Raw genomic sequence first — 22734 nt, 5'->3', positions numbered from 1 at the left:
GACATACCAGACTGGGTTCTCATCCTCGTAGCTAACAAGAGAACCTGCCCCCTTAACTGGCTGGTGATTATAATCAGCTGGAGCCACCAGGGCATATGTTGGACACTGTGGACTGGACTAGGTCGTAGAGGTGGAAAACCATCAGAGACTCAGTCTGCACCTCCAACCAGGGAATCTTCAGACACCCTTGAGGCACAGGAGCAATGAAGTTAGTTAGAAGGCACCAGGTGTTCTTTAGCCTTTAAGCTGGGGAAAGGTTTGTGGAGCTCACAGGCTGTTTGAATTCACATATTTGTATCTAAAACTCTGGCCTTAAGAATCCCACACCTGCATATTCCACCTTGATTCTGCGTCTAACCAATAAGCAAACCACCCCTGAATCCCTGATCAGGTCTTCTGTTCCAAACCGTTTATTTAGATCGTTTTTACAATTGAGGGATTGAAAAGATAACAGCAAACTCTTTAAATTGATTCACGCAGACAAACATCATCCTGAGGACCCTGGAAAGAGAGATCCTTAAGAAGAAGATGGCTGTCTACCAGTCCCTTCCGCTGTCCATCCAGAGTGACCTAAAGCCTTACTATGAAGGTAGGACCCTTTTGCTGGGTGACCCTGCGTTTTGTGGTGTCGGTTTGTTCTCTGGCATCAGGCCATGAGGGAGTGATGATGATGATGAACTTCTTTAACTTTAGCCTCCAAAGTGGAAAAATGCCAGGTGAAGGGAGAGCACATTGGTCTCTATCTTCAACCATAAAGGAGATGTGGAAGCATGTTGTAATCACTGACTGTCATGGCGTGTATCTATCCCATGCTGGCCCAGCCACCAAAGGTTTAGCGCAGACACTGCTGATTGGCAGCCTCACGGCAGCTGGGAGTATCAAAGGGCTGAGAAGCAGAGAGGCGTGGCGCCTGCCAGAGGAGTGAACAGGCTGGAGAAGGGAACTCCTGCCAGCAGGCTGCTGAAGAGCCACCAGGGACAATACCCTAGAAAGAGACGACCAGAGCACCAGGCTCAGCCTGCAGAAACCCGAGGGAAGGCAGGAAGGAGCTCAGGGCACAGCCGGAGTCAACGAACGCTGATCCAGTTTATCTAGCTTGAGGCCCTGAGCTGGAACCCAGTGGAGTGGGCAGGCCTGGGTTCGTCTACCAACCCCCTGATGAACTTAAGGGCAGAGAGAGTTTTCAGATTTCTGGGCACCAGGAATAGACTAACAGCCTTGCCAGGCTGAGTGAACTCAGGTGCCAGAGGGGGCACCATTGCACCGACGCACTGACTCACACAGACCCATCAAGTAAACGAGTCATACGATGAAATGGCTGGAAAGAATTATCGAGAAAAGACTTTGTGAGGAACTGGAGCATCAAGTAAGCGACAACCAATCTGGGTTTGTGCCAGGAAGGTCAACGATCAGCACAGGCCAAATACTGCAGGAGAAGTGCAGGGAGAAACGCAAGGAATTGCATTTAGTGTTTGTGGACTTGGAGAAGGCTTATGACAGCGTCCCTAGAGGTGATGCCTGTGGACATGCAATCAGCTAGAGTTATACGTTCAGACTATCATGGACATGTACAAGGGCCACAAAACAGTAATGAGGAGCAGCTCCGGCTCCAGTGGGCCATTTACTGTAGGGTCTACAACAAGGATCAACTTTAAGCCCATTCCTGTTTGTGATGTAATGGACACCTTGAGGCAAGGCATTAGGAGAGAGGCTCTATGGAGCATGCTTTTCATAATGTTGACAATGACATAATGACATATGACATAATGTTGTGCTGCAAGGATAAACACGATCTAGAAAGGGACCTAGAATGATGGAGGGCTGCAGGAGCAGAAAATTGTTTACAAATCAGCTGTCAAAAGATGGAATACACATGATGCTTCATGGAGAGGGACAAGGAGAATCCAGTAAAGATGGATGGTATAGTATTACAGTCTGTGCAACAATTTAAATACCTCAGGTCAGTGTTAAGCCTTGATGGGAATGGAGATGTGGATGTTAAGAGTCTCATGAAGAGCACTTGGTGTAAATGGAGGGAGTTGATGAGGAGTTCTCTGCAATACTAACTTGCCAAGAAAACTAAAGAATAAAGTGTATAAGACCATGGTTAGACCAGCCGTGACATACAGCTCAGAATGCCAAGAAGGAAGAGAGAACGACTACTTCACACTGTGGAAATGAGAATGCTCTGGGGGACAATGAGTAAGAACAGAGCTGAGATGCTAATCAGTGAAGTGGTACGAGCTGTGATGCAGGTCGATCCCATCAGGGAAAAGCTGAAGACCATTGACTGAGGTGGCCGGGTCATGTGAGACAACAACACAGCGAGAGAGTACAATATCTATTAGTCACAGGACAAAGACCATGGGGAAGACCCAGAAAAGAGTGGTTTGAGATGCTGGAGGAGGAAATGAAGAAGGTTGGTGTCAGCTTGGAACATGCACTTGACAGGAACGCTTGGCGACCAAGAACAAGAGCCACCGACCCTGACTAAAACGGGACAGGAAAGCGAAGAAGAAGTTTGTTCTCTGGCCTCTTGAAAAGTTTTTTTTCCAGACAGATAGAAGAACTCTTCTTGCCTCTCACTGGGGACCAGTTACAGGGACCATCTCAGTTTCATTAGCACCAGTAAAGCATGAAGCAAAATCTGTAAATTGGTGTTCTTGGGCAACATGGGTTTGGTGGTGCCACAGATATGGCCAGTGCTCCCTTCCAGCCATCCAGCCAGGTTTATTGCCCTCCAGGCACAGTGCCCCCTGGCAAGGAGCGGCTCAGTCAGCAGATGGAATTTCTGCTGTCCTGTCGGCCATGCAAAGGGTTAAGGTGAGGTACCCCACCATTAATAGACTGAGACAAACAACTTACAGACGACCTTATGTGTTTCATGACACCTGCTTGTTACCTCCTTGCTCCTGATGTCTCTGGCAAAACATCCTTATTCATCAGTTCTGTCAAATCCTCTTATCTTGTGCTAGATTGGGGGTGTACCTGTGCTAGCCTTCTGGAATGTGTTTACATACATACCCAATGACTGGTGCTTCTTAGAAGTGCCTGTGTTTTAGCAATTCTAGCAGGATCCTTGCCAAGTTCATGTACCAGACAGTGAACTTGTAAGCACCTGCTTTAATACATGGCCTGACTTTGGTTCACAGCCTCTGGTTCAGGTCTCATGACCCTGTGCTCCGTGCTGTCTCTCTCTCGCTCTCTCTCTCTCTACTGCTGGAGTCAGTCTGAGATCCTTGTGGATGGGTGGAGGCAGAGCCGTCCCTTGGATACGGCAAATCGAGGCGACCGCCCTGGGCCCTGCGCTTTGATAAAATCGTGAGGAAGCGGGCAGGGAGGTGGGCAGTGGGTAGTAAGGAGGCGAATGGGGAGGCAAGCGGCAGGCTGGTGAGGGGGTGAGGAAGAGCCCCCAACCAGAACCTCCCCCTTCCCCCAGTGCCTCCTACCAGCTGGCAGGCCCAACCGATCAGCGCCTCCCCCTCCCTCTCAGTGTCTACTGCCTGCCGTGGATCAGATGTTTCGCGGTGTCAGGAGGCACTGGGGGGAGGAAGGAGGAGCGAGGGCGCAGCTCGCTCGGGGGAGGGAGCAGAACTGAGCGGGGAAGAGGCAGGGTGGGGTGGGAAGAGGCGGCACAGGGGTGGGGCCTTGGGGAAAAGGGTGGAGTGGGGGCAGGGCCTGGGCGGAGCCAGGGGGAGCATCCCCAGGCAAATTAGAAACTCGGCGCCTATGTCCCAGGCCTCACATCCCCCTAGGGATGGCCCTGGGTGGAGGAGTTCCAGAAGGATTAAAGAGGCATGGGAGAAGGAGCCAGGGCATTGCACTGAGGCAGAGGAGTGGGATGGGGAAGAGTCTTGGAACAGGGATTGGGATCTGGCACAAATCAATTCCTGCTCAGCGTTTCACTGGCATCTCTGCAGTGCCCTGAGGCAGTGAGGTCCCTCCCACTCTGGGCTGGGGCACGTGTGGACATGGAGGGGTCATTTGCATTGAGGAATATGAGAGAGTGTCATTCTCTGGGGCAGCCAAGCTGGCTCCTTTCTCCAGCACTAAAGTCACTGTCACTAGAAGAAGCAGTTAGATGTCCCTTCAAGTGGTGCCGTCACTGCCATTGGTTGCCATTACTTTCTTCACCTAAACCCAGTACGTGCCACCCTCCCTGCCCCAAATCCTTCCCAGTCTTGTCTAGAGCTGTGACTGCTCCCATCTTTCCAACAGAGGCAGCTAAGATCCAGGGGCAACGAGCCTGCCAGAGGATGCAAAATATCCTCAAGGAGAACATTGCGAAAGAGACGGCGGGTGGAATGTTTGAGAAGGCAAAGGAGAAGATGAAGGTGCAGCTCCGGGAACTGAAGGTGAGGGATGCTCCCCTCTCCTCTGTGGGGCTGTATTTATGGGTTTGGATGGTGCTGTCTGGCAACAGTACAGTGTCCACAGAGGGAGCGGCCCAGAGCAAGCTACCCAGCCAGAATGTAGGCCAAAGATATTGGAGCAAACCCTCTGCTCCATGGGATGTTCAGTTTCCACCTAGAGCAGACACAACGTGACCTTGATTTTCAAGGCCTCCTTTAAAGGTCTGATCTTGCAAACACACATGTGCCTAACAGAACAGCACCATTGACTCCAGTGGAACCACAAATGGGCTTTAAAGTAAGTGTGGGCGTGTTTGCAGAATCATTGATATTTATTATTTGTGTTACCGTAGCGCTAAGGAGCACTGGTCATGGCCAGACCCCACCGTGTTGGGCGCTGTATAAACACAGAACCAAAGGACTGGCCCTGCCCCCGAGAGCTTACAATCCAAGTATAAGACAAGAGACAGCAGGTGATCGGAGTGTAAATGATCTCTGTACAGTGAGCTGCATGGAACTCGAAGGTGTAGCAAGAACGGGTAGTGACTGCACCATTTTCCTGAGAGTAGGTGTATGCTCTAGCAACTCAGACCTTCTTTGTATAGAACAACAAGGGGTCCTATAAAGGTAGCCAGCCAGTCAGACAGCGGCACAGACAGCTGCAGCAGCACAGGAGCCAGCAAACAGAGCTGTAAACACGGGAGTTTGAGTGGGAGTTTGCAAGGGGAGTTTGGGGGGGAAGACTAAGAGCCAGGCAGAGGAACAGACAGGCTCGTGAAGGGAGTGTGTGGTGTTCTAGCAGTGTTTTGGTGCTTGTTGGGGGTTTGTTTTGCTGTGGGTGGTGGTGGTGTGGTTTGGTTTGTGTTTCCCAGATTTACAGGATTTAGGTGGGAAGCCTATGACAGATACAGAGGTAGCAGTGGTAGTGACCCAAGCAGTGGAAGACATAATGAAGATGACTGTATGTGGAAGCTGTGGCATGTACATGATCCTGGAGGGGGTACCTGAAAAGAGTTTTGTCTGCATGAAGTGCCGCCTGATAGAGCTGATGGAAGAAAAGATCTGAGGATTGGAGATGCAGGTGGAAACTCTGGTTGAGTTTAGAAGGGGGTTCGAGCAGATGATGGAGCAAAGACACGAGGAGGCTGAAGGGAAAAGCTCAGACTTGCAGATGGAAACAGGACCACAGAACTCTGAGGGGAGACTGCTGGGTGAGGGAAGTGGACAGTGGAAGCATGTGACTAAGAGAACCAGGCAGAGGAAAAGACGGACTAGTGAAGGAGAAATAGAGCTCAGGAACAGGTTTATGGAGTTGGAAAATGAAGAAGGGGCACAGCAGGTGGTCACTGAAGGTGGGAGGCAAGGAAGAAGAGAAGAGTAGCTAGTCCTATAGGAAGAGGGGAAGAGTCAATGGAGACAACACCACCAAATATGAGCCCCAGGAGGATACGGGATGGGTTGCAGAGGATTGCAAGGGAGAATAGGAATCGAGAGGACTTGCAGCCAGAGGGAGCAGGGGATAGACCGGAGAATCGCATCGTCACCAGGAAAAGGCAGGTCTACATGATTGGGGACTCCTTACTGAGAAGACTAGACAGACCTGTAACCAGAGCTGATCCAGAGAACAGAAGGGTGTGCTGTCTGCCGGGTGCTAAGATATGGGATGTGGACCTGAGGCTGAAGAGGATCCTAACGGGAGCGGGAAACAATCCACTGATTGTCCTTCATGTGGGAACAAATGATATGGCTAAATTCTCGCTGGAACGTATCAAGGGAGACTATGCCAGGCTGGGGAAGACGCTTAAGGAAATCGAGGCTCAGGTGATCTTAAGTGGGATTCTGCCTGTTCCTAGAGAAGGGCAACAAAGGTGTGACAAGATTATGACGATCAACAGATGGCTCAGGTAGTGGTGCTATAAGGAGGGCTTTGAGATGTATGGCCACTGGGAGGCATTCATGGACAGAGGACTGTTCTCTCGGGATGGATTTCACCTGAGTAGGGAGGGAAATAGACTTCTAGGATGGAGGCTGGCACAACTGATTAAGAGAGCTTTAAACTAGGAATTGGGGGGAGATGGTTGGGAGATGTCCAGGTAATCTCCAAGCCGGATTTTAACACTGAGAAGGAAGAAAACGAAGTAAGAAAGGATACAGCCGTGGGTAGGAGAATGGACATAAGGGGGAAGGGTAGTGTAGATACCAGTCTAATAGGTGATACTGGCAGTAGAATGTCTGGGCCTAATCAGGTAAAGAATGTGAGCGAAGCAAAACAGCAAAAATTAAGCTGTTTGTACACTAATGGGAGGAGCCTAGGTAACAAAATGGAGGAACTAGAGTTACTGGTGCAGGAAGTGAAACCAGATATTATAGGGATAACAGAAACATGGTGGAATAGTAGTCATGACTGGAGTGCAGGTATTGAAGGGTATGTGCTGTTTAGGAAAGACAAAGGTGGTGGAGTAGCATTGTATATCAATGATGAGGTACGAGCAAGCATCTCAGGGAGGTGATTAAGAAAAAGCAGAAAGCCTACAAGGAGTGGAAGATGGGAGGGACTAGCAAGGAAAGCTACCTTATTGAGGTCAGAACATGTAGGGATAAAGTGAGAAAAGCCAAAAGCCATGTAGAGTTGGACCTTGCAAAGGGAATTAAAACCAATAGTAAAAGGTTCTATAGCCATAAAGATAAGAAGAAAACAAAGAAAGAATAAGTGGGACTACTGAACACTGAGGCTGGAGTGGAGGTTAAGGGTAATCTAGGCATGGCCCAATATCTAAACAAATACTTTGCCGCAGTCTTTAATGAGGCTAATGAGGAGCTTAGGGATAATGGTAGGATGACAAATGGGAATGAGGATATGGAGGTAGATATTACCACATCCGAGGTAAAAGCCAAACTCGAGTAGCTTAATGGGACTAAATCGGGGGGCCCAGATAATCTTCATCCAGAATATTAAAGGAACTGGCACATGAAATTGCAAGCCCATTAGCAAGAATTTTTAATGAATCTGTAAACTCAGAGGTTGTACCGTATGACTGGAGAATTGCTAACATAGTTCCTATTTTTAAGAAAGAAAAAAACGGTGATCCAGGTAACTACAGGCCTGTTAGTTTGACATCTGTAGTATGTAAGGTCTTGGAAAAATTTTTGAAGGAGAAAGTAGTTAAGGACATTGAGGTCAATGGTAACTGGGACAAAATACAACATGGTTTTACAAAAGGTAGATCGTGCCAAACCAACCTGATCTCCTTCTTTGAGAAGGTAACAGATTTTTTAGACAAAGGAAATGCAGTGGATCTAATTTACCTTGATTTCAGTAAGGCGTTTGATACGGTTCCACATGGGGAATTATTAGCAAAATTGGAAAAGATGGGGATCAATATGAAAATTGAAAGGTGGATAAGGAACTGATTAAAGGGGAGACTGTGACGTTGCAGTCTATATGATTTTATAAAAATATGCTAATGAGTGAATATAATGTAACTGGAATATGCTTCATGCAAAAGGTCTCTTGTAAGGTATCATTACAAAGCTTATAATCTACTGAGTGTGATCATCCTATTTGTATAAATGTACCACTCTTGTATCTGAATCCAGAAATATGAAATATAACTCTGAGGGCCTATTGTAATTATGCAAAGTGTGGGCCATTAATGGTGGTTTGGAATCTTGATGGCTCCCATCAACCAGGCCTTCCTGTGAGTCAGGCTGGGAGGAATGAAGGCTTGGGGTCTTACAGTGACACGTGATCATGTCACCTGAACTGGAACCCATCTTTAACCTAGTGCTTTTCCATTGAGACGGGGGGGGAGGGGGGAGAGAACCCAGAGGGACAAAGGATTCCCGCCTTATGCAAAAGATATATAAATGGGTGTAACAGAACAAAGAGGAGAGCCATCATGAGGAATCCCCTAGCTACCACCTGAGCTGGAACAAGGGCTGTACCAGGGGAAAGAATTGTGCCCAGACTAGGAAGGCATCCAGTCTGAGAAAAGAAACTTATTGAAACATCTTTCAGGGTGAGATATTATCTGTACTCAATTGTATTACTGTATTAGGCTTAGATTTGCGTGTTTTATTTTATTTTGCTTAGTAACTCACTTTGTTCTGTTTGTTACTACTTGGAACCACTTAAATCCTAGTATCAGAGGGGTAGCCCGTGTTAGTCTGAATCTGTAAAAAGCAACAGAGGGTCCGTCTGATGAAGTGGGCATTCACCCACGAAAGCTTATGCTCCAATACTTCTGTTAGTCTTAAAGGTGCCACAGGACCCTCTGTTGCTTTTTACTTAAATCCTACTTTCTGTATTTAATAAATCACTTTTTACTTATTAATTAACCCACAGTATGTGTTAATAACTGGGTGGGCAAACAGCTGTGCATATCTCTCTATCAGTGTTATAGAGGGCGAACAATTGATGAGTTTGCCCTGCATAAGCTTTATACAGGGTAAAATGGATTTATTTGGGTTTAGACCCCATTGGGAGTTAGGAATCTGAGTGTTAAAGACAAGAACACTTCTGTAAGCTGCTTTCAGGCTAAGCCTACAGCTATTAGGGGACGTGATTCAGACCTGGGTCTGGGTTTGCAGCAGGCTAGCGGGTCTGGCTCAAACCAGGCAGGGCACTGAAGTCCTAAGCTGACAGGGCAGGAAAGCAGGAGCAGAAGTAGTCTTGGCACATCAGGTGGCAGCTCCCAAGGGGGGTTCTGTGATACAACCCGTTACAGAGACTACAACGGGTCGTACTGAAAGATGAACTGTCAGGCTGGAGGGAGGTTACTAGTGGAGTTCCTCAGGGATCGGTTTTGGGACCAATCTTATTTAATCTTTTTATTACTGACCTTAGCACAAAAAATGGGAATGTGCTAATAAAGTTTGCAGATGACATAAAGCTGGGAGGTATTGCCAATACAGAGAAGGACCGGGATATCATACAGGAAGATCTGGATGACCTTGTAAACTGGAGTAATAGTAATAGGGTGAAATTTAATAGTGAAAAGTGCAAGTGCATTTAGGGATTAATAACAAGAATTTTTGTTATAAGCTGGGGACGCATCAGTTGGAAGTAACAGAGAAGGAGAAGGACCTTGGAGTATTGGTTGATCACAGGATGACTATGAGCCGCCAATGTGATATGGCCGTGAAAAAAGCTAATGCGGTCTTGGGATGCATCAGGCGAGGTATTTCCAGTAGAGATAAGGAGGTGTTAGTACCGTTATACAAGGCACTGGTGAGACCTCATCTGGAATACCGTGTGCAGTTCTGGTCTCCCACATTTAAGAATGATGTACAGGTACAGAGAAGGGCTACTAGGATGATCCGAGGAATGGAAAACCTCTTATGAAAGGAGACTCAAAAAACTTGGCTTGTTTAGCCTAACCAAAAGAAGGCTGAGGGGAGATATGATTGCTCTCTATAAATATATCAGAGGGATAAATATCAGGGAGGGAGAGGAATTATTTAAGCTCAGTACCAATGTGGACACAAGAACAAATGGATATAAACTGGCCATCAGGAAGTTTAGACTTGAAATTAGACAAAGGTTTCTAACCATCAGAGGAGTGAAGTTCTGGAACAGCCTTCCAAGGGGAGCAGTGGGGGCAAAAGACATATCTGGCTTCAAGACTAAGCTTGATAAGTTTATGGAGGGGATGGTATGATGCGATAGCCTAATTTTGGCAATTAATTGATCTTTGACTATTAGCGGTAAATATGCCCAAAGGCTGTGATGGGATGTTAGATGGGGTGCAATCTGAGTTACTACAGAGAATTCTTTCCTGGGTGTCTGGCTGGTGAGTCTTGCCCACATGCTCAGGGTTTAGCTGATCGCCATATTTGGGGTCGGGAAGGAATTTTCCTCCAGGGCAGATTGGCAGAGGCCCTGGGGGTTTTTCGCCTTCCTCTGTAGCATGGGGCACGGGTCACTTGCTGGAGGATTCTCTGCACCTCGAAGTCTTTAAACCATAATTTGAGGACTTCAGAGCTCAGACATAGGTTAGGGGTTTCATACAGGAGTGGGTGGGCGAGATTCTGTGGCCTGCATTGTGCAGGAGGTCAGACTAGACGATCTTAATGGTCCCTTCTGACCTTAAAGTCTATGATTCTGTGATTCTGTAACAAGCTATTTTTTAACACCTGGCTCAGTGTAATGAACAACACTTTCCACAAGTCCGTTAAAGCGATGTGTCCATGGTAACTGTGAGCACATCTGTTTGTAGGTGAATCCAAGTATTTGCAGGACACTGGAAGATGCAAACAAGCAGTTTGATGCTGCTCTCTATTTTTACGCATGCAAACTGATGGGGCCCACAGTGAGTGTGAAGGCTTGTTGAACCAGCCCTATGTGTCTCTGTGGATAGTACTGAGCATAGCTACTGCCTAGATATTACAAGAAGCACCTGTGAGATGCAAACAGTTCTGGTGACATTGTAAATGTTGTCCCCTGATATAGACAAGGTGGGTGAGGTAATATGTTCTATTGGACCAGCTTCTGTTGGTGAGAGAGACAAGCTTTCAAGCTTCACAGAGCTCTTCTTCAGATCTAGAAAAGGTAACTAGTGCATCACAAATAAATACAAGGTGATACTGATGGTTAAGTATAAGGGTTTAACATGTGGCACCATTTTAAATGAAGTGGGCAGGTAACACCTCTGCAGTCATAGGACAAAGGAGGGTTAGTAGGCTACAGATTGTTGCAATAAGCCATAAATCCAGTGTCTCTGATTTTTGGTGTCTAACAGAGTTACGTATTTAAGGTCCCAGGCTTGTCTTTTGAGTGTTTTGTGCAGGTTGCCTTTGAGGAAGAGGACTGAGAGATCAGATATGGAGTGATCGCTTAGTGAAAAGTGTTCCCCCACTGGTGACAGGGTGTTTTTGTCTCATCATTTTTCTGTATGAGTTCATTGAAGGGTGTAGTGATTATCTGTTTTTACCCACATGGTGGTTGTTGGGGAATTTGATGCACTGGATGAGATACACCATATGTTGTGATAGGCATGTGTAGGACCCCTGGATTGAAAAGTGTATGGGGTGGGGAGGGGATTGATCATCATAGCATTGGAGATATGTCTGCAGGTTTTGCATCTGTTCTGGCAGGATCTGGTGCTGCTTTGAATTGGTGTGTTCTGGTCCATGGGGACTTTGCTTCTGATTATGAGATTAGCACGTTTTGGGGGTTGTTTGGAACCCAGCAGAAGGGGTTTAGGGGAAAAAATTCTTTCAAGATGTGGTCCTTATAAAATAAGGGTTGTAACTGTTTGACACCCGTGGGTTGATTGTATTAGCCACTCCATTATCTTGCCGAGGATCAATCTCAGACTGACAGACCTATAATTACCCAGATCATCCTGTTTAACCTTTTTAAATATTGGCACAACATTAGCTTTCTTCCAGTCTTCTGGAACTTCCCCAGTGTTCCAAGACTTATTGAAAATCGACATTAATTGTTCAGTGAGTTCCTCAGCCAGCTCTTTTTATACTTTTGGATGCAAGTTATCTAGACCTGCTGAGTTATAAATGTCTAATTTTAGAAGCTGCTGTTTAACATTGTCCCGAGATACTAGTGGCATGGAAAGAGTGTTATCATCATTGTATGATATGAATGTGACACTCTGTACCTCAAAGTAGCACCCTGGAAGCCCCATATTCATCACTGTCATGCGATTGATATGTTTTGTACAAAGCCTGCCTTGTGAGGTATCATTTTAAATGTCTTCATCTTTTGATCCTTTATATCCTGTTGAATTGCATGTGCTATCGTTGTATGTGAAGTTATGAAGTATTGCTGTATGTGTTACTGAAATATGTTGTGAGGTTGGGAGACGCCCACAGCCAGCGTTTCAGTGGCAACAAAGGACCAGCCAGACATGTGCTGATGGCCCATTAAAGGGAATCCACTCTCCAAGAGACTTCTCAGAGAGAGCACGTGCGCAATGGGGAACTGCCTGACCAATGGGGGCTGCCTGACCCCATGGCACAGCAAGGATCTTTCTAGCTGCTGGAAGAAACTATACAAGAGGGACAGTGACATCACCACTTGGCTGGTCTCTCTCCCCTCTCCCCATCTCAACACCTGTAAGATTGTCTGAAAGACAAAGACTTTGACCTGGGGAGATTGGTCCCAGGCTGGAAGGGAGTCTAGTCTGCATATTGAGGAACTGTAAGCTACATGTAACATCTGTTGGGGTGAGAGACGGCTTGAATCAAATCTTACTTAGACAGTTAAAGTTAGAATTTAGACTGCGTTTCTATTTTTATTTCTTAGGTAACTAACTTTGATCTCTCTGCCTGCTACTTATAATCACTTAAAATCTATCTTTCTGCAGTTAATAAATGTGTTTTATATTTTACCTAAAACCATGTGTTTTTGGTTGAAGTGCTTAGGGAATCTCAGCTGAGATTAACAAGAGCTGTTACACGTCCACTACCATTTGGTCAGAGTGGCGAACGAATTAAAGAAATTGCACTGGCCAAAGAAGCTTTGAGCAGTATAAGACGATACATTTCTGAGGTACAAGGCTGTGGGCTGGGGTGATGTACTGGTGCTTCTCTCTGTGTGTTCATGAGTGGCTTGGAGAGCCCTCATGCAATTTAGCTGGGTATGGGTCTTTACGTCCTGATAGCTGAGTGATCACAGTGCCTGGAGGAGTTGGCTGCTGGTCACTGGCATAGCATTGGGTGAGATAGCCCAGTCTGAAGGGTTAAGGGAGCACAGCGGTCACATAGTTCCAGGTTGTACCCTGGGGATCCCGTCACAATGAGTAGATCATGAGTTTTCCCCCAAATACAGAACAGAATTATAAGAATATGAGAATGGCCACACTGGGTCAGACCAAAGGTCCATCTAGCCCAGTATCCTGTCTTCCAACAGTGGCCAATGCCAGGTGCCCCAGAGGGAATGAACAGAACAGGTAATCATCAAGTGATCCATCCCCTGTCACCCATTCCCAGCCTCTGGCTAATCCTGGCTAACAGCCATTGATGGACCTATCCTCTAGTTCTTTTTTGAACCCTCTTATAGTCTTGGCCTTCACAGCATCCTCTGGCAACGAGTTCCACAGGTTGACTGTGTGTTGTGTGAAAAAAATACTTCCTTTTGTTTGTTTTTAAACCTGCTGCCTATTAATTTCATTGGGTGACCCCTAGTTCTTGTGTTATGAGAAGGAGTAAATAACACTTCCTTATTCACTTTCTCCACACCAGTCATGATTTTATAGACCTCGATCATATCCCTCCTTAGTCGTCACTTTTCCAAGCTGAAAAGTCCCAGTCTTATTAATCCCTCCTCATATGGCAGCCATTCCATACCCTAATAATTTTTGTTGCCCTTTTCTGAACCTTTTCCAATTCCAATATATTTTTTTGAGATGGTGTAACGATGCTGGTTCTGGCGGGACCCAACTGAGAGTGCCAGTTCAGGACAAATTGCTTAAAGCAGGGCAGTTACAGCCCAAGGCTGGGGTTTTTCCACCTCTAAGGCAACCAAACCAGCCAGACAAAGAGGACTTTGGTCTCACCCCACTGGCTAACCACAAGTCACACAAGCAATTCCCTTAGACACTCCAGTTTCCCAGTATCACCACCAGTGCCACTCGTTATGGGGACAAATGGTTATGAAAACCAATGCCCTAATAAAAGAAAAAGGGTTCTTCCGATCCCAAAGGACCAAGCCCCAGACCCAGGTCAATGTACAAATCAGATCTTACCCACAAATCACGCTGTTGCCAATCCTTTAGAATCTAAAATCTAAAGGTTTATTCATAAAAGGAAAAAGATATAGATGAGAGCTAGAATTGGTTAAATGGAATCAATTACATACAGTAATGGCAATGTTCTTGGTTCAGGCTTGTAGCAGTGATAGAATAAACTGCAGATTCAAATCAAGTCTCTGGAATACATCCCCAGCTGGGATGGGTCCTCAGTCCTTTGTGTAGAGCTTCCGTTTGTAGCAAAGTCCCTCCAGAGTAAGAAGCAGGACTGAAGACAAGATGGAGATAAGGCATCAGCCTTTTATAGTCTTTTCCAGGTGTAAGAACACCTTTTTGTCCTTACTGTGGAAAATTACAGCAAAATGGAGTCTGGAGTCACATGGGCAAGTCCCTGCATACTTTGCTGAGTTACAAGGCATATCTGCCTTCTCTCAATGGGTCAATTGTATAGCTGATGGTCCTTAATAGGCCATTAAGCAGGCTAGGCAGAGCTGACACCAACTTGTCTGGGATCAAGTATCAGAGGGGTAGCCGTGTTAGTCTGAATCTGTAAAAAGCAACAGAGGGTCCTGTGGCACCTTTAAGACTAACAGAAGTATTGGGAGCATAAGCTTTCGTGGGTAAGAACCTCACTTGCATCTGAAGAAGTGAGGTTCTTACCCACGAAAGCTTATGCTCCCAATACTTCTGTTAGTCTTAAAGGTGCCACAGGACCCTCTGTTGCTTTTTACAGATTCAGACTAACACGGCTACCCCTCTGATACTTTATTTTGCTTAAGAGCCTTTGGTGAGAGACCTTGTCAAAGGCTTTCTGAAAGTACATTATATCCACTGGATCCCCCTTGTCCACATGCTTGTTGACCCCCTCAAAGAATTCTAGTAGATTGGTGAGGCATTTCCCTCACCAATGGTTTACAAAAGGGAACCATGTTGACTTTTCCCCAACAAATTATGTTCATCCATATGTCTGACAATGTTGTTCTTTACTGTAGTTTCAATCAGTTTGTCCAGTACTGAAGTCAGGCTTACTGGTCTGTAATTGCTGGGATCACCTCTGGAGCCATTTTTAAAAATTGGAGTCATATTAGTTATCCTCCAATTATTTGGTACAGAAGCTGATTTAAATGATAGTTTACTGTCACGGGGCGGGACTTACCCCTGCGGCGCCTCCTGCTGGTCACCCAGGGAATTAGCATTTCCAGCCTCCGGAACACCCTCTGCAGGCCGGTGTCCCGCTTGCCGCTGGGCCTGAGTCCCTCCTGGACCCTGGTGTCCCTTTCAGGACGGGGTGCTGCCACTGGCAGAACCCCCCACAGATCTGGGTCTCCCCTCCCCAGGGAACCCCCACCCTCTATCCCCACCTCGCCTCAGTAAAAGGCTGCTGCCAGTCACCATCTAGTTCCTGCTCACTGGGGTGGACTGCAGTGTAAAAGCCACTCATCATAGGCAAGGGGGGTTTGGACTTGCTGCTTCTGCCTACCCTTGGGCTGCCTTCTGCAACCCAAGTACCTTCTTTGGCCTTTAACAAGGCCTGCAGCCTGGGGGGTTTCTAGGCCGGAGCTCCCCAGCTACTCAGGCCTTCCCCCAGCCCTGCCCCACAGTACCTTTCTTTGGCCTTTAACAAGGCCTGCAGCCTGGGGGGTTTCTAGGCCGGAGCTCCCCAGCTCCTCAGGCCTTAGAATCATAGAATCATAGAATATCAGGGTTGGAAGGGACCTCAGGAGGTCATCTAGTCCAACCCCCTGCTCAAAGCAGGACCAATTCCCAACTAAATCATCCCAGCCAGGGCTTTGTCAAGCCGGGCCTTAAAAACCTCCAAGGAAGGAGACTCCACCACCTCCCTAGGTAACGCATTCCAGTGCTTCACCACCCTCCTAGTGAAATAGTGTTTCCTAATATCCAACCTAGACCTCCCCCACTGCAACTTGAGACCATTGCTCCTTGTTCTGTCATCTGCCACCTCTGAGAACAGCCGAGCTCCATCCTCTTTGGAACCCCCCTTCAGGTAGTTGAAGGCTGCTATCAAATCCCCCCTTATTCTTCTCTTCTGGAGACTAAACAATCCCAGTTCCCTCAGCCTCTCCTCATAAGTCATGCGCTCCAGACCCCTAATCATTTTTGTTGCCCTCCGCTGGACTCTTTCCAATTTTTCCACATCCTTCTTGTAGTGTGGGGCCCAAAACTGGACACAGTACTCCAGATGAGGCCTCACCAATGTCGAATAAAGGGGAATGATCACGTCCCTCGATCTGCTGGCAATGCCCCTACTTATACAGCCCAAAATGCCGTTAGCCTTCTTGGCAACAAGAGCACACTGTTGACTCATATCCAGCTTCTCGTCCACTGTGACCCCTAGGTCCTTTTCTGCAGAACTGCTACCTAGCCATTCGGTCCCTAGTCTGTAGCTGTGCATGGGATTCTTCCGTCCTAAGTGCAGGACTCTGCACTTGTCCTTGTTGAACCTCATCAGGTTTCTTTTGGCCCAATCCTCTAATTTGTCTAGGTCCCTCTGTATCCGATCCCTACCCTCTAGTGTATCTACCACGCCTCCTAGTTTAGTGTCATCGGCAAACTTGCTGAGAGTGCAGTCCACACCATCCTCCAGATCATTAATAAAGATATTAAACAAAACCGGCCCCAGGACCGACCCTTGGGGCACTCCGCTTGAAACTGGCTGCCAACTAGACATGGAGCCATTGATCACTACCTGTTGAGCCCGACGATCTAGCCAGCTTTCTATCCACCTTACAGTCCATTCATCCAGCCCATACTTCTTTAACTTGGCAGCAAGAATACTGTGGGAGACCGTATCAAAAGCTTTGCTAAGGTCAAGGAATAACACATCCACTGCTTTCCCCTCATCCACAGAGCCAGTTATCTCATCATAGAAGGCAATTAGGTTAGTCAGGCACGACTTCCTCCTTCCCCCAGCCCTGCCCCACAGTACCTTTCTTTGGCCTTTAACACTACAGTTACAAACTACAGTTAGTAGTTCTGCAATTTCACATTTGCGTTCCTTCAGAACTCTTGGGTGAATACCATCTGGTCCTGGTGACTTATTTATGTTTAGTTTATCAATTTGTTCCAAAACCTCCTCTAATGACACCTCAATCTGGGACAGTTCCTCAGATTTGTCACCTAAAAAGACTGGCTCAGGTTTGGGAATCTCCCTAACATCCTCAGCCATGAAGACCAATACAAAGAATTATGGTAATTTAGTTTCTTCACAATGGCCTTATCGTCCTTGAGTGCTTCTTTAGCATCTCGATCATCCAGTGGTCCCACTGGTTGTTTAGCAGGCTTCCTGCTTATGATGTACTTAAAAAACATTTTGCTACTACTTTTTGAGTCTTTGGCTAATTGCCTAATATTTATTGAACACTATTGCCTTTTCTGAATTATTATTGATAATTTTATCTTTTCCATCTATTAATAGTCCAATACCATACATCCATTTGATAATGGACAATAATGAAGAATGCCATTATTAGGATTATTTGTTCCTAATATATTGTAAAAACGTCTTATTTTCCTTAACTCTGCTGACCATAGAAGTCTCTTTTTATTCTTTTGCTTCCCTTATCAATTTTCTACAATTCCTAGTTCTGTTTTATATTCATTTTTATAAACTTCCCATATATATATAATTAGATATGCATAGACATATTGAGTTTCATGCAGTTCACTGTGTTCGGCTTTCTCTGGTGAAACCTTAATAGATGGTTCTGCTCTGAAAAGTGACTGTAAAAATGGCATCATGAGCATCATTTGTACTGTCACTCCAGATGAAATGTGCTCTATTTACAAGCCACCTGCCAGTTCTGTAAATTCCCCTTGGGATCTGAGGGTCAAGCTGGGCTCTTTCCTTCCTGCCCATCATAACCAGCAATAAAAGTACTGCAGAGCAAACAAGGCCCATATTACACCTGTGCAGCCCCACAACCTTCACATGATGCCCTAGGTGGTACCTGCATGGCTGGTTGGTGGCATTGCACAGGAGTGGTTGGTTGTGATTAGAACGTCAAAGACTATTCAACTGGTGCTGCACCAGATGGTGCAGATTCTGGTTCCTTCATTGCTGTGAGGTCACTTCCATGCTCACGTGCTGTGCAATGTGTTTGCTGTAGGGCTACATCGTGACAAAGCTGCAGACGGACATTTCCACCATGCTCAAACTCGCCTTGTCTCACCGGGAAGAACTCACCGAGAAGCTGCCAGGTAAAACTCTGATATCTCTTCCTGGGTATGGGCATGGCTGGAGTCAGAACCCTCTCTGCCCTGATGGTATGAAATGCTACAACAAGAGGCATGTTCTCCCATGTACAGGCTGCCCTACAGGGGGCAGCAGCTGAACCAGGCCCTGACATGACATTTGAGTGTGAACTGGCCTGTGTGTATGGGGAGAAGTCCACTGCCTTAGTACGTGGAGCCGCAGTGTGGGGAGAAGCAGGAACGACCTCCCAGGAAGGGCTGGATGGCTCAGTGGGGCTGGAACACCGCTACTCCACCCTCCCTCCTTAAAAAGGGGTCTAATGCAGAAGGTCCCTGTGAGGGCAGGAGCTGCTTTTTATGCAGATTCAGTGGCCCCAGTCAAGGATGTCAGAGCCTTCCCAAGTGGGAGGGGTGTTGGGGGGCCCCTGCCCCTCCCCTTCCCCCCAATGTCCCACCCCCCACAACCCCTCCTCTTCCCCCAGAGACCCTGTTCCAGGCCAAGCCGGAAGATGGAGCGAGGCCTGGGGGCCGAAAGCAGTCCCCTGCCTATGTCCCCTCCCTGTGAGTCCCCCACCCAGGGCAGGTGGAGGGTCCGTGGCTCCCCACAGCTGTCCATGGCACAAGTCTTACCATGGCCGGGCTGCGGCTCCGAGCCCTCCCCCCGCTGGCTGGAGCCGGGTCAGGGACAGAGCCGTGCGGGCAGCTGTGGGGAGCTGTCGTGGACGCTCCACCTCCACCTCCACCTGCCCTGCGCTGGGCGGGGAGCCCAGGGGACGGGCGCACGGGCCGGGGGCTGCTCTCACCCCCCACCCCACCCCGGGCAGGTCGAGGGTCCGCCGTGGGTCTCACAACTGCCCGGGCTCCCCAACCGGGCTCCACGTTAGCCTGGCCATGGCATGGGGCCTTGGAGGGAAGAGGAGAGTGTCAAGGCTGAATCCCCACTCTGGCACTTCGAGTGCAGAAGGTGGGGGCCCGCAAGGATTTTAAAAATTAATATTGGCCACTCCAGGCTTGTTTTACACTGCCAAGTTTACAGCTTTTCTCTGACCTTGGCTTGGTAAACGCTGCCACCACCTAAATGCAAAAAAACCCCTTGGACCCAGGAAGGAGCACTTGGGAATTCCTCCCTGTGGGTACCCTCAAGCCCTTTCACACCCCCTGTCCCCGGGGAAGAGCTGAGAAAGAAAGGAAATTAGCTGTTGCCCCCAGCTAATCAAACAGCACAGGCACAAACCTGTTAGGACACCAGAAATCCAATCCTGTTCTTAACATAGATAAATTTTATTAAAAACAAAAAGAAAGAAAATACATCTGGAACTTAGGCTTTTGCTAGATTTTAAAAGAGCAATTCCAAAAATCAAGTACCCAAACTAGCTTTCTTGGGGGTTCAGCTTAAAGGTTACAAGTAAACAAAAGCATCAGGGGTTAGCACAGAGGAGATCCACAAGCCAAAATAAGAAATAAACCTGATTGTGTCGAACTAAACATTCCCTATCCAAATAATTTCTTCTAGGTCTGGAAGATGAATTTTCATACCTGGTTCAAGCCTTACACAGCATTCCTGCTTATAGCACTGCTGCTCCATGTCTCCTTCTCTGGAGAACTACAGACAAAGGGGATGGTTTTTTCCCATTTTAAAAAGTTTTAGCCTCCCATTGGCTCTTTTGGTCAGGTGCCCACTCCTTTTCCTTTACCTGGGGAACTTTGTTAACCCTTTACAGGTAAAGCAAGCAGAGAACAGCCACCAAGAGGGACTTTATAGCTAACTGGCTGGCTGGGTGTTCATAAAAGGGAGCTACCCCTCCCCACTTTCATTTATTACAGAGGGCAGGGGGCGGGATCCGCCCCAGTGAAAAGTGCATGGGCCTGGCCTGGCCACTTTCAAAAAGTGGGAGGGCTATGGCCCCCCCAGCCCCAATACCTGCCTCATACAACAGTCATGGAGGGGCTGCAGATGGAGCAGGGAGAGTTGTATGGCCACCTTACACCCTGGCCCACCCAACCTGGGGGCTCCACACATACAGCCTCGATACTCACCGCAATTTCTATTGACTTGAGTGGCTGTGGGATAAACAACTTGCCCAAGGGCTCACAGAGATACTGATAGAGCTGGGAATTAAACCCACATTTCCTGAGTGCTAGGGCAGTGCCTTAACCACAAGGCCATCTGCTCTGTTGCTGGTTTTACTGCATACTTCTATGTGGCCTTGGGTAAATTACTGAATTGCTGTTTCCCCATCTGTAAAATGGGAATAATGAGACTTTACCCACCTTTCCAAAGTACTTTGAGCTCTATGGATGAAAAGCCCTAGGTGGGTGCTAAGTACGATTAACTCAAGAGTAAATAGATTAATAAGAGTGGAGGTTGTCTACACAGGCATATGGCCCATCTGCAACTGCTATTGACAAATATCCCCAATGGCCGGCAATGGGACACTAGAGGGGGAGGGCTCTGAGTCACTACAGAGAATTCTTTCCCAAGTGTCTGGCTCATGGGTCTTGCCCACATGCTCAGGGACTAACTGATCGCTGTATTTGGGGTCAGGAAGAAATTTCCCCCCAGGTCAGATTGGCAGAGATCCTGGGGGGTTTCACCTTCCTCTGCAGCACAGGTCTCTTGCTGGTTTGAACAAGAGTAAAATGGTGGATTCTCTGTAACTTGAAGTCTTTAAACCATGATTTGAGGACGTCAGTAACTCAACCAGAGGTGAGAGGTCTATCACAGGAGTGGGTGGGTAAGGTTCTGTAGCCTGCGATGTGCAGGAGGTCAGACTAGGTGATCATGATGGTCCCTTCTGGCCTTAAATTCTGAGTGTATGAGGTATTAAAGCCCCGATGCAGCCAAGCACTTCAATACATACAATGGTAACCCTTGTTTTCCTTCGCTTGTGTGGGAGATTAGAACACTTTCCTTGCTACATAATAAAGGGAAATGGACAATTCTTGTTCAAAAAAAAGAAAACGAACCATGTTTTAATCCGCTGTTCTTTTTTGCAGACCTACAGGATGAATACCAAGAAATTGAACGGATTCACAAAACGCTGCAAAGAAAGTGACGTTCTTAAAAAGAGACATCAGAAATTCTCTGTCACAAAATCTGTGTTTTAATGACCTTGTTAGAGACTTTTTTCTATAATTGTGTGTGATGTTAATTGAGCTATTTCGATTAATTATTTTCTCTTGTTTAATAGTTTGTAAATCTGGAATTTAAATCACATTTTATTGTAATTAATTAGAGCATGAAATATAGGTTAAATGTCCCATCATGGAATGCTGAGAGAGTAAAGATACACTCTCATTTCATGAATTTGCAATGCATTGTAATAGTAGCTTGTAGGGGATAACCATGTTTTTATACTCATCTTAGTCAAAATACTTTGTTCATAGATTTTAATTCCAGAATATGCAAAAAGCCCCGCTTGCTAATGGTGGAATCAATTGTGTACATGTCAAATGCAGACTTGGATATGTTATAGCAACAGAATTAAAACTGCTGAGGAAATAATTTTTTTCTGCAATTTTTTAAAATTTTCAGGTTGGGGGGGGAGGGAATCTGCAAATTTTGTTAGTTGCTTTAAAAAAGTCAGCTTTTTTCTGTGTTTTCATGAAAACCAAAAAGGTTCCATGAAATGGACTTTATTTGCTAAAATTTCTGTTTCATCAAGAAAATGTTTTGATTGAAAAGTTTCTACCGGCTCTTCTGATGTCCTGTCCCCTGAAAGGTGCAGGGGGTTCTGTGCCAAAGCCTCACTTTCAGGTTACTTTCAGTTTTGCAGCCAGAGCAATAAAAGCTAGCACAGCAGACATCACCTCCCTCTGTCTGAGTCTGTCTGTCTGACTGGCTCCAGAAATAGAACATTTGATGACATGGAATTTATATCCCACGATAGGATTGCCAACTTTGTAATATTTAAAAACTTGACACTCCAGCAGGAGTGCCGGAACCTCTCCTGTCCTACCTCTTCCCCCTGAGGTCCCGCCCCGGCCCCGAGGCCCCACCGCTGCCAGGCCTCCTTCCCCAAGGCTCTGCCCCTGTTCGCTCCCATTTCCCCCTCTCCTGTCACTTGCTGCTCTTCCACTCCCCCAGGTCAGGAGGGACTCTCATCTGCAAAGCCGGGATTGGGAGCTGCAGCCGCCTGATACAGGTAGGAGGTGGCCCCGGCTGAGTAGGGGCTGGAGCGGGTGATGATCCGGTACCTCCCCCACCCACAGTAACCGGACATTGGGGGTCTGATCAGTAGATCTGACCGGACACTGTGAGGTGCTCTTTTCGACTAGACAGGGCACCTGGCCATCCTATCCCACGAGGGTCCAGTGCTCCCACTGCCTGACCAAGAAAATGAACAAGTAAGCAGCAAATAATGCTATAAAAAGGGGATTCACTTCACCTAGAGGTACAGGCTGTCCTGGAACAGCAGGAACCAGCCAGCTAGAGAAGGAGAAGTAGGGAAATAAAGAGAGAA

General features: G+C 47.0%; 1 protein-coding gene across 1 annotated transcript in view; it reads left to right on the top strand.

Annotated features, from left to right (window-relative positions):
- The window catches only part of LOC135876521 (nuclear GTPase SLIP-GC-like), a 115430-nt gene extending 94009 nt beyond the window's left edge, over positions 1 to 21421 (top strand). The window contains exons 16-19 of the mRNA XM_065401783.1: positions 481 to 589; positions 4219 to 4355; positions 18187 to 18277; positions 21269 to 21421. Of these exons, the coding sequence (XP_065257855.1) occupies positions 481 to 589; positions 4219 to 4355; positions 18187 to 18277; positions 21269 to 21327 (396 nt within the window). The 3' untranslated portion in view covers positions 21328 to 21421. The remainder of the gene's footprint in view (positions 1 to 480; positions 590 to 4218; positions 4356 to 18186; positions 18278 to 21268) is intronic.
- The last annotated feature ends 1313 nt before the right edge of the window (positions 21422 to 22734 follow it).

Source organism: Emys orbicularis, chromosome 3 (assembly GCF_028017835.1).
Source record: "Emys orbicularis isolate rEmyOrb1 chromosome 3, rEmyOrb1.hap1, whole genome shotgun sequence".
Classification (NCBI taxonomy): domain Eukaryota; kingdom Metazoa; phylum Chordata; order Testudines; family Emydidae; genus Emys; species Emys orbicularis.
Note: the sequence above shows the minus strand (reverse complement) of the source record. Positions and strands in the feature narration are given on the sequence as shown.